The sequence below is a fragment of the Calliphora vicina genome, chromosome 2 (genome assembly GCF_958450345.1).
Source record: "Calliphora vicina chromosome 2, idCalVici1.1, whole genome shotgun sequence".
Taxonomy (NCBI): domain Eukaryota; kingdom Metazoa; phylum Arthropoda; class Insecta; order Diptera; family Calliphoridae; genus Calliphora; species Calliphora vicina.
This window is the reverse complement of record NC_088781.1, coordinates 102699503-102717003: the sequence shown is the minus strand read 5'-3', so window position 1 is coordinate 102717003 and position 17501 is coordinate 102699503. Positions and strand designations below refer to the sequence as shown.

The window sequence follows — 17501 nt, the reverse complement described above, 5'->3', positions numbered from 1 at the left end:
TTTATTACTCTTTTTATAGATTAGGCTGATATTGTCAACTTGGAATTATTACATTTACAATAAATAGATTTTCTTAATTTGTACAAACAAAATAATAGGAAACAGAATATTAAAACTAAAATTAAACAACCAAATATTACTAAAGAGGCCCAACCGGGCTTGGACCAATCCAAAATTTCATAGATAAAACGATTGCCATTGCTGGAATAAAAAAAGAAATTAAAAATTTATTAAATTAAAAATCAGCTAATTTTTTAGCTTCACTGTGGAATGAGAGATAGTGCTGGGGAATTTTGCATAAATTTGTGTCTAAAAACTAGAATAGATTTGAAAGCAGCTCTAATCAGTTAGATATTTAGGATGGTTATTTTTGACCCTAAACTTATTTTAAATGCATCCTTTGTATAATTTAAAAATGAAAGTCTAACAATTAACCATTTATTATCTCTCATTCTGTAGTGAAGTCCTTCTTTGATTGGACAATATGATAATTTCTTTTTAAAATATTTTACTTACATATCTACACCTCCCGCAAAATAGAAGATTACGGAAAAAATTCCATATGCTAGGCCTAACGTTAATGGATAGATAAAATGTAAAATACGTGATGGAAACGCCACTAGCATATGATCCAGCAGCATTAAAATAGAATTGAAACCATGGGCCCATAAATTATATAAATCTGAAGCTCTGGCATCATCGGCTGCAATGAAAAATAAAATTGTATGAGGTATTATTGATTATAAAATGCAACAAATATATAAAAAAGGTATGTATTTTGATCTGGTTGACATAAATACTCCTTAGCTTAGTATGATATTATTTAATAGATATTGTTACGTTTTTACCTTTTAAAAACGGGGGTTTATTTCCTTTAAATGAACCGGATATTTTTGATTGCAAATAAAAGCAGTTTAAAATTGTAACAACTCTTTATTTACAACAACAACAGAATTAAATGGTTACTCAGTGTTTTTATACACACTAGGATCGCCCGGTGGCCGAAATTCGACCACTTTTATACGCTTTTTACCACTTTTATGGAAAGAATTTAAAAATAATTATGTTCTGCAAATCTAGAGAAAATCCATATATGTTTTATCAATATTGGTGGACAATAACATACTTAAAAGTGTACCACAAAAAATCGTGTGGCCTATTTATATATAAGATTTATAAATTCGCAGAAATACACACACTTTCTAATGTACAAGTATACACTGGCAATGCAGTCGATGTCTTCAAATTAAACTCCTTGACTACTGCAACCGCACTCACAATTTCTACACACTGCCATCTGCATCTGAGTAACGGTCAAAACTCGTATATTCGAATTCTAGAGCTTTCGATGTTAATGTAAGCATAAACATTTAGTGTTGCCATACTTATAAAGAATGCTAATCAACCGCAACCTTGTTGATAAGTTGAACCTTCTACTGATGGACATGTTTATAAACATGATGAATGTTGCAGGCAGTCGTTACAGACTAAAGTTTCTACGCGGGAAAAATTTTCCGGGAATATTTTTTTTTGCTAGTTTTCGGGAAAAGTTTGTCGGCAATTTCGTCATAAGTTTTCTTCTAAAAGTTACAATATTCAGATACTTTTCGATGACCAAATTTATTGATAATTGAATTATTCTATTATATCCATAGATTTTTTCGGTTCTAGCAACAGATAGTCAGTTGGCAAAGAAGTATTACTGTTGAAAAAACCGAATTTTTTCACTCAACTTAAGCCACAGGTTAAAAATTTGGTTATTAAGAATGAATCAAATTTAAAGTTTATGCTCTTAAACGAATTATTAAGATGCCTAACATTACAACTTTTAGGAATATTCAACGATTATTCATATTTAGAAAAATAATTACAATAATAGTGGTTCAAATTTGTTTATCTACTATCAGATTTGAAACATTTCTATAACTACGCATGTTTTATAGATTTAACATTGTCGAAATTCTTAAGTTTTTTAAATACACAAAGCATTTATTGATTTCATACTGATTAAAACTACGACTGTGGCAATGCCGATCAAATGCCACTATTAAATTAGAAACCCATATAAAGGCTGGACCAACAACCCAATATAGTTATTTTATACGTCAATTTATTCGAAATAAATATTTTGGTTTAATTTAGTGTTAAAAAATTCCAGGGAACCATATTACAGACCTTTAAATTCAAATCGCTATAGCAAATTCGTAACAATATATTGACAATGTTAATTATGTTATGCAGGGGTTCTCATGTAGCAATTCTGTTTTGTTGTATGCCTGAAACCAATATAAACCAATCTGCTTATAAAGTACCTCTGGGGTTACTTAGCACGTGAATCACCGATTACAGTAAGTTCACTCAAAAGATCCAGGTTAATACATAAGAACAATTGGAATATATACATCATGATAACTAAAATACACATAGCTTACAAGTTGGGGTTTACACACAGTTTGATATTCATTCTGTAAGTTAGTAAAGTTATGCAAACAAAGATCTCAAGCCTACTTCTGAAACCATAAACAGAAGATAAGTCCTGAATCTGACACTTTTTATGTAATTTCTAGATTTCAAGTATTCGGAGTTTGAAATAGATAAAATAAGAAATAATAAAAGACTCTGTTTATTATCGGGAATTTTTAAAAAAAGTAAAATTTCAATATATATTTTTTTTTAAATATTTAAGATGTCACACTAAAATAAATCTGGATGAATGCATAATTTCAGTAAGAACTTAATATGCAAGTTTGAATTATGTAAACCAAATAGGAAAGTTAATTTTCCAGATTTAAATAAACATTTTTCTATTTTTGTCATACCGTACTAATAGTGTTGGTTGTGATAACTGAATTTATTGCTAATAAATGATTCAATCTAGTAAATGCTCGATTTTTTCTGTTGTGGCAAAAAAATGTTAATTGAGATGACACGGTTATTTAAATCGTATTTTTTGTGTGAACTAATTTTCTGTATCGAAAAAATCTATGGATAAAATCGAATAATCCTATTGGCAACTAATTGGCGATAGACATCTTCGGACCATACAGATCTATATAGATTGGAAAAAATCAATTTAGCGGCGCAAATAATTTATTGGATTTAGGCCGGTCTTGTTACATGAATCAATTGGACGAAAAGGACGTGACTAGGAGCTCGAAGGCCTACAGGTAACGAAGTAAAGTATAGAATACTGAAAATCTATCCTTCCATTTGCACATCAAAGAATATGGTCATAGACTGGAAATCGATCAGATGCATCTACAATAAGCTCTTAGGATTTAATTTATATTGAGAAAGAATTATCATCTCTATATTAGAAGATCCGGAAATGCAAATATTACTTAGATAACACATAAACTGAAGGTACCAAAACGTTATGCTGACAAAACAGTTTTTCTGGTCATAAGGTGGAACATTACACGGAGATGGCTTTCCAACAGAGTCAGCTAAATTACAAAAAAAAAACTCTCACAATCAAAGACATTAATCTGACCTTTAGCTATTCTGGGCCGATGTTTTTAATTCTCTATATCTGGAAAATGTTAGAGAGGATCCGATTTTAGATTGAGAATTTTGTATAGTTTTCTTATTTGTCAATCATACCCATAGTGCGGTATAGATAGTATCAGTACTTCTAATATCTCTACATGTGTTAATCGCAATTGATAGTCAATACAAATTGTTATAAAAATAAAAAAAACTTCAGGCACAGGAAATTTGCTATTTCTAGATTTCATACCATGACATTTTTAGTAAAGTTCAATGAATTTAATCCAACATATCGATAATAAATAAATAATATAAGTAAATGCGAATACTTACTGGGATAGATAAAAAGCCAATACATAAACGTTATCACTGTAGCGACCACCAAAGTAGACCAATGGGAGAGCCAATAAAATTTTATAACACCGCTATTTGTAGCTAAAAAAAAACAAAAACGATAAATGAAGAATTTTAATATCTAAATAAATAAACAAACTAAATAAACTCACCAAATTTATCAGGTCTAAAGTAGTATATAGTCGCTAATATAGCACCAAATACACTAACACACATGCACAGAAAGAAACCCCAATCGGTTAAATAAATAAACCAAAGACCCTGAGCCCATTGTTGTACTAAACTACCAAAGACCCCAACGCAAAAGCATACAGCTAGACCCCAGCGATATAATAGCCATAACAAGGATTTTTGCGAAGTTTGCCACTGGTGAAAACGTTTAGAAACTTTTGAATGAATTAGGTTTTAATAATTTGTTTATTTTTAAACTCACTTGTGATTTTAGGAAATCATCAACTGGTTCATGGCAAAAACCGAATTTATCCTTTTGAAATTCTTTAGCTAATGGATGAAACGTACGATGCCAACAGCCTTGTTCATCTTTGCTCATCTGGAATTATACAGATTATTGGTTTATTTTTGTTGTATATGGATTAAAGGGTCTCTAAACTAACAATATAAAAAAAAACTTTTACGGTATTTAAATCATGACATTCCCATAATGGGTTTATCAACTGTAAACAATTTCTTTGTCATATTTTAACAAGTAAGAGAGCTATATTCGGCTGTGCCGAATCTTATATACCCTTCACCAAATTATATTTAAAAATATATTTTTTTAAATATTTTTATTTAAACAAAATCGAAATTTTTTTTTAATGTTTTAAAATTTTTTAAAATTTTTTTTTTCCGAATTGTTTCTTAATTTTTTTTAAAAAAAAGTTTTTAAAAATTTTCTTTTTTAAATTTCTTTAATTAATTTTTTTGGAAAAAGAATTTATGACAAACAAAAATTTTTTGATGAAAAAAAATTCGGGTTAAAAAATATTTTTTTCCGATTTTGACCCATTGTATGTCCAATTTACTATGGTCTTATATACGTCGTTGCAAAGGTCTTTGAAATATCTATCATTAGATATCCATATTGTCTATATTAATGACTTAGTAATCCAGATACATATATGTAAAAAATCGAGGTTGTCCTAGTTTTTTCCTTATATCTCAGCCATTTGTGGACCGATTTTCTCGATTTTAAATAGCTACCGAGCCGGAAGAATTTCGGAGATATTGATGTATGAATCGTGTATGTAAGTTATTTGGGGTCTTCGGAAAGTTGATTTCAACACACAGACGGACATGGCTATATCGATTCCGCTATCTATAACGATCCAGAATATATATACTTTATGGGGTCGCAAATGAAAAATGTGGAAATTACAAACGGAATGACAAACTTTAATATACCCTTGCCACTTATGGTGAAGGGTATAATAATAGTTTAATGGATCGAAATCTTTTTTTTTTAAATTTTGTTAATACTATTTCTTGCATTGGATATCGAATAATTTGGCACTTGATTAAAAACTAAAATTTTCAGATATGTTGAAATAATTCCAACGCTTACACAGTACAACACGAAAAAATATAACCATATACGGACACCACTACGTAATAAAAATGAAAAAAAGACCCTTATCTCTCAGTTTTACCCCAAGTCATGCACTTTTTTATGGGCCCCCAAAAATTTGGTGCCTCGTTGTCATTTTTGCAAAAAAAGTGATCATTTGCTCAGGCTCATATCTTACAAACCAATTTTGATTTACTCTCTGATTTGTTTACCTTTTTTCCTCTGTTCAGGTCCATAGGTAGCAAACCGTTCAAAATTCAAGGAAACAATCAACTACAAAAATGTATCTAAGATCTCAATAAACAACTCACGCGATCACGTATCGATCGCAGCAGCACAGACAAAGCATTTAGCTCAGCACACGCATCAAGGAACGCAGCACACAATATAAAAGCGACACGACGCGTCGCGACGTTCACATCGAGGCATTATTTCAACAAGATTTCAAAATGAAAATAATCTTTTAACTAGTGAATTCAATAGAGCATATAAGTTGTTTTTCAACGAAGTAGACTTGACCGGTGAAAATTACGCAATCTCATTGCATGATTCAGTGGAGGCAAGGATAGTATGAAGTATTGTAAGCCGGTAAACTGGATTAATCGCCCAGTCGATCATGATGCCACCAGTTGCTATTCATGCGTAAATTACACATGTCGTCTAAATCGACATGCTGAGAAGAACAAAATTTATAAAGCGTACTACCAGTGCTTGCACCTGGATCGTAGGACAGATCATCAGGGAAGAGATGGACGGAATCAGTAGAAATATTTGGAAAGACGAAAGTCATTTTAAAAAAAAAAAACACATATGTAGATATTTTTGCATTTAAGACAATGGTAAGCTAAGACTAGATCAGAGAAATTTTTCAGAAAAAATGAAATATTCAAGAAAAATTCCAAAATATGAACTTCCTGTTTTCCAGAAGAAAACAATCCAGAAATTGACTGATAGCAAGTAAAGTATGTACAACCGAGGACTATAAAACTTGTTGCCAGAAGATACTGAAAATCCTAATATCATAGCGAATATGAGTCCAGAATTCCAGAAGGGAAAGCATGTAATGGAGCAACGGATATAAAAATCAAACTAGAAAACGACGGCTCGCAATTTGGCTAAAGTTATACCTAAGCTCCTTCGTCTTCCAAATAAATATTCGGTCTTTCAAGCTAATATACAGGCAATCATAGAGGACATAATAATGATAACAGTGGCCCAGTTCGTATTTTTAAGCACAATCGAGATGTTATTAAAATACTAAGAATGTCTGACTTGAATCATTTTCCAAAAATCGACAAAGTCTTCATTCGAATATCCATATCAAAATGATATTCCAATACGCATCTGAATTTATCTGCATTCATTTATGGTAATTTAAATTGTACACATGCTTCAGTAATGAGAGTTCAATAAAACATTAAATACCCTTCAGGGGTTTTTTACTATCTGAAGACACTTATACCGCGAAGTAAATAGAGATTCTTGCACATCGCACTTGTTCTTTAGAATCCTAACGGTTTCAGCAACCGAAATATTCCTCACATTTTTGGGAAGATTGAATGATTTTCTCATGAAAAGTCCTACTCCAGCTACGTTATCTAAATCTTGCTAGGATTTTTCCTTGCTTCTGAAGTAGAAAGACATGAGTGAAGAACAGATGAGCCATTCATTAAGCGCTTCCTATCCAGGCCAAAACAAGTTGGTAATCATCGACCAATAGCGCTTATCAGTCTAAAATCTATACCAAACAGTGACTTTTTCGGTATGCATTGGACGCTCTTGGATCTGATGTGGATTGGTATCGTCCCAAATTCGAAAGTTTTGTTTGTTGACCTACCCATTCATCCATAAATGGACCTCATCGCTGAAGATGATTTTTTTTATGAAAATTAACGGAACCTTACCCGAACAAAACAAATATCGCCGATATCAATTGTCAAAGTTCGGAAGTCCCTATTGGAAGACTCTTTAGATACGAGACAAGAATATTACTCATGTTTAAGTTGTATAAGGGGCAATCCAATTCGGATTGGAAACCTACGAGACTAAGTTCTGTTCATAGCTGATAACAACTGACACCGTTTACATAATATAGAATAGGTCACTAAACTCACTTAAGTCAACCGGTTCAGTTTTGAATATTTCTAGAGATAAAAATTAATAATTTTTTTCATCTCTTTAGTAAAATTCATTGATAAATTGTTAAGTTAAGTGATCTGTCTACTCTTTGGATGCCACAGAACTTGTAGATTGACACAAAATTGCAGCCGGAATGTTTAAAGGATCATTTGTGCTGCCAGTTATATTAAATTATGTTTAATATTTTTGCTGATTTAGTGGAGCCATTAAAAAAAACTTCTGATGTTATTTTAAATGCGGACGAAACATAACTCTATTGGAAAATGCTACAAAATAAAACGTTTGTTCTGGATAGATAAACTAGTGCTCTAGGAAGTAAGTTATCGAAGGATTGAGTAACAATTTTATTTTGCTCTAATGCATCTGGAACAAAGCTAATTAAACCTCTTCTTCTTGGAAAGGCAAAGAAACACCGTTTCATCTTCATTCAAATATTGAGTGGATATTTTTTAATTGTAGAATCATTTATAGAACCGAAATACCTGCTAATGAAGGTTTAATTAATATTAGATAATGCCACAAGTCACCCTCCAGAAGAACAATTAGTAAAAACTACAAAATATTGATAATTTCATGCCTCCTAATTAAATTCTAAAAATGAGAAACAAATCCGATTGAAAAATATTCTATGAACGAATGGTAGACCTTAACCCATTTCGCTCCGAGATAAAATTTTTATTTATTTTTTAAACAAAAAAAACTTTTTTAGGATAATAATGACCCCCTGATTGCAAATATCTTGTAAAAAAAAATTTCGGATTTTTCGTTTTCCCATATTTCATTAGTGGCCTAAAATCTGAAATAATTTTTTGTCATTGCAACATAAATAAACACCACAATAAGAACATGAAGTAATTCACCGTTATTCTGGGTAAGCGAGTTTGCCAATAGGCAAAAAAAATATATTATTCCAAAGATGATAGTGTACTTTAAAGTACTTTTGGGAAAAAGGGTCAAAATTGATTTGGTTTTCATTTTGTAAGCTTATTATTGTTATGGTACCGTCGCGACAAAGGGTTAACAAAAAACAAAGGACATAATTAATTAAATTCTAAAAATGAGAAACAAAATTAAAAGATTTTTTTATTACGGCATTGATAAAACAATGGAAACTTAGGTATTATTTTAACAAAGATGGTCTAAACTTTGCAATAACTCAATATTTTGTTGGGTATCCCTTATTTTTTATAACTGCTACACATCGACGATGCATTGAACCAATTAAAGAGTCAATGGTCTCCTTTGAAATATTTTGCCATTCCCTTATAACCGCCTCCGATAAATCTTCTTTCCTGGTGTAATTTTGGGTCCTTATTTTACGATCTACAATTTCCCATAGATTTTCTATGGGATTGAGATCTGGCGATTGGGCAGGCCACTTCAAAACACATACCTCGTTGGATTGTAACCACTCGGTTATAACCCTAGAGGTGTGTTTCGGGTCGTTGTCGTGTTGGAATCTCCAAACTAGTTGCATATTTTCCTCAGCGTATGGATACATAACATCGTTTAATATGGTTCTGTATCCTATACCTGTCATGGTTTTTTTTTAATATGAATTGGGCCCATACCTTGCCCTGAAAAACATCCTCATACCATAATATTGCCACCGCCAAATTTTACAGTCTTATTTGTGTACTTTGGATCTAATCTTTTTCTCTTTGGTCGTCTTACAAATGTTCTCCCATCACTGCCTCTTAAATTGTATTTGGATTCGTCGGAAAAGAGGACAGTATTCCATTTCTGTATCGACCAGTTTAAATGATCCCTGGCAAATTGTAGACGAGCATAACGGTTCTTTTTAGAAATGATTGGGTTTTTCACAGGACTATAGCAACCAAGACCAGCCTCATTTGCCCTGAGACTAACTGTTCGGGTACTTATTTCTTAGGCTATTAACAACCTCTCGAGAAGTTATTTTTGGGAATTTCTTGAACTCTCTCGCTATTAAATTATCTTGTCTAGGAGTAGTCTTACGAGGTCTTCCACCTAAATGTTGAGTTTTTACAGAACCGGTCTCACGAAATTTCTTTATAATTTTTGAAACTGCTGATTTATTTATTGAATATTTTTTGTCTTAGATACTTTTTTGTTTTAAACCAGCTTTAAAATCGTTAATTATTTTATATTTTTAAGTCTTCACAAACCTTAACTTTAGCCATTTTCGTTAATTTTGAAAAAAGCAGTTATGCGAAAAACTCAGAAAGAGAAATTGTGAAAAATTACCAGAATTTAAAAATAAAATAACTGTAAACAGGAAGGTTTTTACATCGTTCTTTTAAATATTATTTTCGTTTTACACTTCTTTCTTGCAGAAATTTAAAAGTTTCCATTGTTTTGTCAGTAGCGAAATAGTGAATATTTTTAATTCTGTTCCCTTTTTTCAGAATATAATTAAATATGTTGTTTGTTTTTCAGTTAATTAATATAAATAAAACTATACAAGTAAAATACTAAAAAAAATGTTATTTTAAAAAAATATTTAAAAATTTGGGCTACATATGGGATATTTGAAAAGTTTCGATTGTTTTGACAACCACTGTATGTTGACAATAATTCCTCATGTTTAATATTTTTATTTTATTTTTATACCCTTCACCTTCGTGAGAAGGGTATATATAAGTTTGTCATTCTGTTTGTAATTTCTACATTTTTCATTTCCGACCCTATAAAGTATATATATTCTGGATCCTTATAGATAGCGGAGTCGATTAAGCCATGTCCGTCTGTCTGTCTGTCTGTTGAAATCAATTTTCTGAAGACCCCAGATATCTTCGGGATCTTCAATAATTCTGTCAGACATGCTTTCAAGAAGTTTGCTATTTAAAATCAGCAAAATCGGTCCACAAATGGCTGAGATATGAGGAAAAAACCAGGACAACCTCGATTTTTGACCTATTTGTATACCCTTCACCATGAGTGGCAAGGGTATATATAAGTTTGTCATTCCGTTTGTAATTTCCACATTTTTCATTTGCAACCCCATAAAGTATATATATTCTGGATCGTTATAGATAGCGGAATCAATATAGCCATGTCCATCTGGATTACTAAGTCATTAATATAGACAATATGGATATCTAATGATAGATATTTCAAAGACCTTTGCAACGACGTATATAAGACCATAGTTAGTTGGACATACAATGGGTCAAAATCGGAAAAAAATATTTTTTAACCCGAATTTTTTTTCATCCAAAAATTTTTTTTTTTCATAAATTCTTTTTCCAAAAAAATTAATTAAAGAAATTTAAAAAAAAAAATTTAAAAAAACTTTTTTTAAAAAATTAAAAAAAAAATTTGGATTTTGTTTAAATAAAAATATTAAAAAAAAAATATTTTTAAGTATAATTTGGTGAAGGGTATATAAGATTCGGCACAGCCGAATATAGCTCTCTTACTTGTTTACCTATATCTGGATTAATGTCTTAGTAACATAGACAATATGGATATCTAATGATAGATATTTCGAAGACATTTGCAACGACGTATATAAGACCATAGTAAGTTGGACCTACAATGGGTCAAAATCGGAAAAAAATGTTGAACCCGAATTTTTTTTCAAAATTGAAAAAACAAGAAAAAAAATTTAAAATAACATTTAGAAATTTTTTTTTTTTTTTCTTCAAAAAATGAAAAAAACGACCTTGGAAAAAAAATAAATTTTGTTTACCTAAAAATATTTAAAATTTTTATTTTGAAGTATAATTTGGTGAAGGGTATATAAGATTCGACACAACCGAATATAGCACTCTTACTTGTTTTTACTATTTTTAAAAATTGATTTTAAAAATGTCTATTTTTAGAAAATTTTTTTAATTTAATGTAATTGCAGAAATTTGCCCCTAGCAACGAAGGGGAGGGGGATGGTCATGTCAGGATATAGTTTTTTATTAGCTAAAAGACCTACTTAACATTCATACCAACATTTTTCAGAAATTCCACCGTTTTCACATACATATAAACATAAACAGCGGAGCGAAATGGGATTTCAAACTTCAACTTGTTCCCAAAAAAAGAATCGTATTTTTGGCAAAGACACTAATGTGTAAGATTTCCTTCAAAGCGAATCTATTCAGGTGAGAGCAGGGACGAATTCAAAAAATCCAAGCGAATTCATTAATTCTGTTATATGCAGTTTGACATACCATTTCAGAGTACAATTTCTATAATCAGTTGTTAATTTGTCTTGATCATGGTGTAATGATATACAAGGTGACATTAATCAAACAGCTAATTATTTTTTGCTCGAGTTTGTTTACAACTTTCATCTTGTCAAAAAAATTTTTTGCTGTAATTTGTATACATTAAGCAGCTGTTTTTGACACTATAAAAGTTATTTGTTTTTGTATTGTTGCATTTGTTGCTGTAACGCATACACCTTATAATCATTACGCCATGGTCTTGATTTTGTTTTTTAATTAAATTCAAATATTTAGTTAGCAGCTTCAAGAATATTACTGCTCAATGCGTATTGTTTGTACGAATTTTGTTAAAGAAATTTCTTAGTTTTTATACACATACACATTTTTGAAAGAAATTTAATTTTATTACATTTGAAACCGTATTTCAATGTTAATATTGGATCATTCTTGTAACAGAAAATTGGCTGCATTAGTTTCGAATCACATTAGTTTAGTTTTTATTTAAATATACATATTTATTTATCAACACTTGATTCCTCTTATCATACACTATTTTACGGTGATTTTATTTTGAATTTGAAGTACCTTTATAATAGCCCAGGCCGTACCCCACAATATACCACAATTAACGCGTAGCCTGTTGCCGGTTAACTGATACCAAATTCTTCTGGCCAAAACCTCCATGCCAAAATTCATATTTCTCTAGCAGCAAGCAAAGCTAGCAAGTCTTATCAAATCTTTATTTAGTTTATGCTCGATTATTACGATTGCTGGTTATTAAACGTATTCGACATGTAATTGCGATTCTTATCAAGCGTGTTTATAATTATTCGACGATACTTGTGATTATAAATTCGTGTTAACAAAAACAAGTACTTGTACAATTCATAATAAATTTTCTCATTTTCAAACATTTATTCAATTTAATATCATTCTTCACTTTCTTATTTTTAACAAACTTTACAAACATTTACGAAATGCTTGAACCAACTAACTGTCATTAAATCAAAAAGTATTTGAGTTCGCATGAATATTGACAAACATAAAAAAATCAATATTTTTCGTTTTATTTTCCATAGAAGCGGAGGTGGAATTTTAAATTTTCCATTGAATTTATCGTTACAACATGTTTAAGTTCTCAGCTAATAAAGTTTTTCCGATCAAATATTCAAAACAACTAAAATAATTAACGTCATATGTTTTTAATTTTCAGGCTTTAAAGAAAGCTCTTTAGCGAAAGATTTTTTGGAAAATACTATTTGATTTTAAATGGAAGTGGTTAAAATTATAATTTATTAAGTACTAAATGTTTGTATAATTAATTTTTTGTAAGTATTTAGATAAACGAAGACTCATTAACTTTTAGTTAATTTTCTACTTTGGAAAAAAAAACTGAAGTCTTTGAATATTTGGTTTTCATGTTGAAATATTGAGTCTTATCACACTTACCCCCATTAACACGAAGTCTGGTTATGTCTTAACTAATAGTTGTATTGTCGGTTAAAATTATTTTTGTATGAAAACTGTTAGGATAACTATTAGTTAAAACACTACCAGACTTCGTGTTACTGGGGGTTAAAGAACAATAAGATTAGTTAGTACCAAGTTGGACTACCGATTCAAATCGTTAAAAAGGTTAATTTGGATTATTTCGGTAACGATGACTTAGCGGTAACGGTATTTTGGCAGTAACGGTATTACCTTTTATTTCGGTAACAGTATTTTAATAATAACGATCATTTCACTACAGCTTAGTGGTAACTGTAGTTGAGCTGAAAGGGTAATTTAGTGATAAAAGTACTACCGAGACTCATTAGGCACTATTCTAGTATTTTTTCTATTTTTACAACGGAAATAATGGAATCTTAGTATATAAAGACAGGTTTGATTCTATGGACAGCCATTTTTCAAGCAGCTCGCTTCGGTCCATTCAAAAACTGATCCCATTGTGATACCCAAGGAGCAAACAGAAGGACCCTCAATCAACAAGTACAGTGTTCCCAGTGAAAAATGTATTACCCTAACAAATGTTTGCCAGAAATCTACCAAATCCGTCTAAAAACTACCAACTACATAATCATAACCAACGCAAAACAACCCAGGGGTCCCACAGCCACCAATTGACTAATAATTGTTTCCGAGCTGTTAAAAAGATATCCGTCGTGTGTTTAATCAACTTTCATTTGCTTTAAAGATAGATCATAAAGGGAATGGAAGGGAACACTTTGTAAAAGCTCAAAGAACTATGTAACTTAAACGAATTTGTGAATCGATCTTCACAAAATTGTATTTAAAACCTTTTGTGAAGGAATTTGAAAGAATAAGACCTTTATGGCAAAATGGTCCTATTTCGGGATTTATATGAGGGCTAGGTGAAATAAAGCACCAATTACATCCACTTTCAGTTGGCTTCGATCATGTTGCTTCATTTGTTTCTATGGATGGTGTAAATATTAAAGAATCTGTAGCTCTCGATGTTCTAGGCATGATAATTCAGTGTAATGTTCGCTGAACAAAACACATCTTTCATGTGTCGAAAGAACCATAAGACGGTGTAGATCATCTGATCTCCATATTATTTACACCACTTATATCCGACCCAAAATGGAATACAACTCTCATGTATGTGCCGGTGCTTCGAAGTCTATTTTGGAATTACTCGACCACATACAGGACAGGGCGAAGATGCTTATCGGTGATAGTTGGGTATCCAGCTCTATTGATTCTCTGGAGCATGGTAAAAATGTGGGTTGTGTTTCACTGTTCTATCGATACTACACTGAGGGAAAAACTACGTTGCAAAATCGACAACGGTTGGTATCATTTTGACACCATACGGTGTCACTTTTTTTCGACACCGTACGTTTACAAATTGTAAACAAACGGGTACGAATCGACAACGCAATGTTGTTAAATTATTCGCAACGCATTTCAACGTGAGTTGATTTTTATAAGTGTGATTTAATTTTATTTACATTAAAAAATTTTAAATATTTTAATAAATAATAAATAGTGATGCAAATAAATGGTTTAAAAACCAAAATATAAAAGAAAGTGTAATTGTGTTTGACTGCGAATTTGTGTTGATGCAGATGAAGATCCAGGCAGAGAAGACCACCGAATCCAGTGACGAGATACAAGTCCAAATGGAAACTTATAGTTTTTATATTTAAGTAGTTATAAGTATTGTATTAAAAAATGTAAAAAATAAAGAAATTGTTATTTATATTAATTACCAAAAAAATAGAAAGGAAAAATTGTCAGGTGTCAAATCGTACACGAACGGTATCAAGTCGACAACTTATGGTGTCAAATTGACAACGCTCTGGTGTCAAATCGTACACGAACGGTGACAAATTGTCAACAGTCTGTTATAAAATCGTACACGGATGGTGTCAATTCGGCAACGGAATGGTGTAATTTTTTCGTTGTCAAATTGACACCGTTCGTGTACAATTTGTACACATACGGGGTTGATACACTATTGACACCGAATGGTGTCAAATTGTACACGGATGTGTTCATTTTTTCGCTGGGTGTACAATGGAATGTGTTCTGATAAAATTAGAGAACTCGTTCCTGATACCCGAAGTTTCTTACGAAATGCGCGGGGTCAATTGATCAGTGGATCCACAACACACTATAGAGAAAATCAGTTCTTTAGCCGTACGTATGTGGAATAAGCTTAATATCGAAGTATTTCCTGTCCATTTCAATGTATAACAATTCAAATCAAATATCCACAAACACTACTCCCTCTATCCTACTTCCCATAACCCATTTTCCTAGTTCGCTTAGCATGAAATGCAATCAAAGTCAGTCTATCATCCTACCAAATTTGGTAGGAAAAGCCCATAACGGAAACGCTGATACCGACATAATTCCGCGGCAGGTTTTTTTCCGTTTCTGCTATGGGCGGTGTGCTACCTCCAAGTACAACATTCTTTTGGTATCCTGCAACTGCGGTATTGATGGCATCTCCGATCTAATGGATCCTGCACATACCTATGTATATTTTCCTCGTATACTCAAAGATCATTTTGACATGCATTGGGGGAAACTTCGTTTGTGTGATGTCGAATATAGGATGACTCCTCCGACAAAATCCCAGGAAGAACTGCTTAACATTTGTGTGTTCCATTACTGTGGGAGCTTTCGTTTCTTCGTGTAGATCTTGTTCCTAGGCAATTAGAATGCAGTACTTAAGTAGGAGTACCTGAGGAGTGTTACGATTTCCTTGTTTTGAACCACTGGGAAGGTCCCAACGTAGCACATATGAACCTATTACCAAGTATCTTACCGATTTTGAAACCAAGAACGATTTTTAGTATTTTATTACGGCCATCAGACCGATATTTACATATACTATATGCAGCATTTGTATAGCGTACTAAGGTGGAACAGTAGAGGTATATCGCCATTTCCGTATTTCTATTACATTATATCAGACTATATGTTACCGTCTCCGTTGTTTTACAGCAATTTTGAATGACGGTTATAAACAGGTAAATTTTCAAGGGATATTTATTTGTGTTGTTAAGTGTTTGAGGATCATATGCTGGGAACGAATAGTCCTGTCATAGGAATGATAGTTTTCTTAGGTCCGCAAAAGTCTATGATAGCAATAGGATTATTTCATGAATCGGAATTCGGAGTGATTTAACTAGGCTCTGGCAGGCAATCGATTTATTACCCTGTCTAGAGTTCAAATCCTGGAAGCTGAAGGATTAAGAATTAGATTACTTTGCTACCATCAATTTGCTTTAGAAAATTTTAAGTCGTAATCTGACCTTTGGATTGTTCAAAAGTTTAACATAAAATGCTCTAAATTGGCAACCAAACTTGCATCTAAATAATGGTACAACATCAAACATCTTAGATTTTTTTAATCTTAAATAAAGTTTTCTCACATTTTTAATACAATTAACTAAGATTTTTGAATTTATTATTAAATGATTTGCATAATGAAATCACAATACACGAATACAAAATCAGTAGACTTTGAGAAGATGTTTCAATTACCAATGCGAGAGTCAATGAACGTTGAATAAAAAAAACACAAAATTCATACAAATGATTTTAAATCAGCCGGTATAAAGATGAGCAGTGGTGTGGAGCAGTTAAAACCAAACGAAGAATATATTGCAGGGGTGCCTAAAACTACTTAATGTAAAGGGCCGCCAATTATTTAATACATACAACTATTTACAGATTAATCTTCTGATACATTTTTATAATATTTACTTTATCACACACTTTGGCTTTGCTTTTTATACCCTCCACCAGCAAAAGTGGTATATATAAGTTTATCGTTCCGTGTGTAACATTGAGAAATATTCATCTGAGACCCAACAAAGTATATATATTATTGATCCTTATGAATTCTAAGTCGATTGGGTTGATAGGGTAAAAAGATTTAGGTTCATTTAAAACTTGTTTAAGTCGAATTTCATCATGATATTAATTATTATAAGACAATTATGGATGTTTAAGTCATTTTCTGAGGGTGGCCTTGTATGGGGATAAGGGACAAATATTGCCCGATTTTCGCCACACTTTACAGTATAATTTCATATTTATGACTGCTTAAACAGTATTCCAAAGGGTCATTTGTATTCCAGAATTTATTTGTGGAAAATTTCATCCATCCAGCTTCAATTGATTGCTCCCTATCCTGTTTTCCACAGATAGACGGACATAGCTAGATCGATCTACGAACAATGACAAAATCAATATACCCCTCTACATTTTCGTCCCTTCTCAAACAATGACTTTAGTTGGGGTTAACTCACATTTTGTTACAGGAA

General features: G+C 31.6%; 1 protein-coding gene across 1 annotated transcript; it reads right to left on the bottom strand.

Moving 5' to 3' along the window:
- Nucleotides 1-17: 17 nt before the first annotated feature.
- Nucleotides 18-12378, bottom strand: LOC135951195 (protein rolling stone-like). Its single transcript, XM_065500794.1, has 6 exons — nucleotides 12280-12378; nucleotides 4277-4393; nucleotides 3996-4209; nucleotides 3823-3924; nucleotides 517-703; nucleotides 18-201 (listed from the first exon to the last, which is right to left on the bottom strand). The coding sequence occupies exons 1-6, from the start codon at nucleotides 12376-12378 to the stop codon at nucleotides 21-23; spliced, it is 900 nt and encodes a 299-aa protein (XP_065356866.1). The 3' UTR covers nucleotides 18-20.
- Nucleotides 12379-17501: the final 5123 nt, after the last annotated feature.

What these genes read in the sequence shown, in the direction of transcription:
- LOC135951195 (XM_065500794.1), bottom strand. Translation starts at nt 12,378, where the DNA reads ATGGAGGTTTTGGCCAGAAGAATTTGGTATCAGTTAACCGGCAACAGG. An exon ending in CTTTAGACCTGATAAATTTG is followed by an intron (nt 3,925 to 3,995) that starts GTGAGTTTATTT and finishes GTTTTTTTTTAG; the next exon opens with CTACAAATAGCGGTGTTATA. An exon ending in TTTGCGGGAGGTGTAGATAT is followed by an intron (nt 202 to 516) that starts GTAAGTAAAATA and finishes TTTTTATTCCAG; the next exon opens with CAATGGCAATCGTTTTATCT.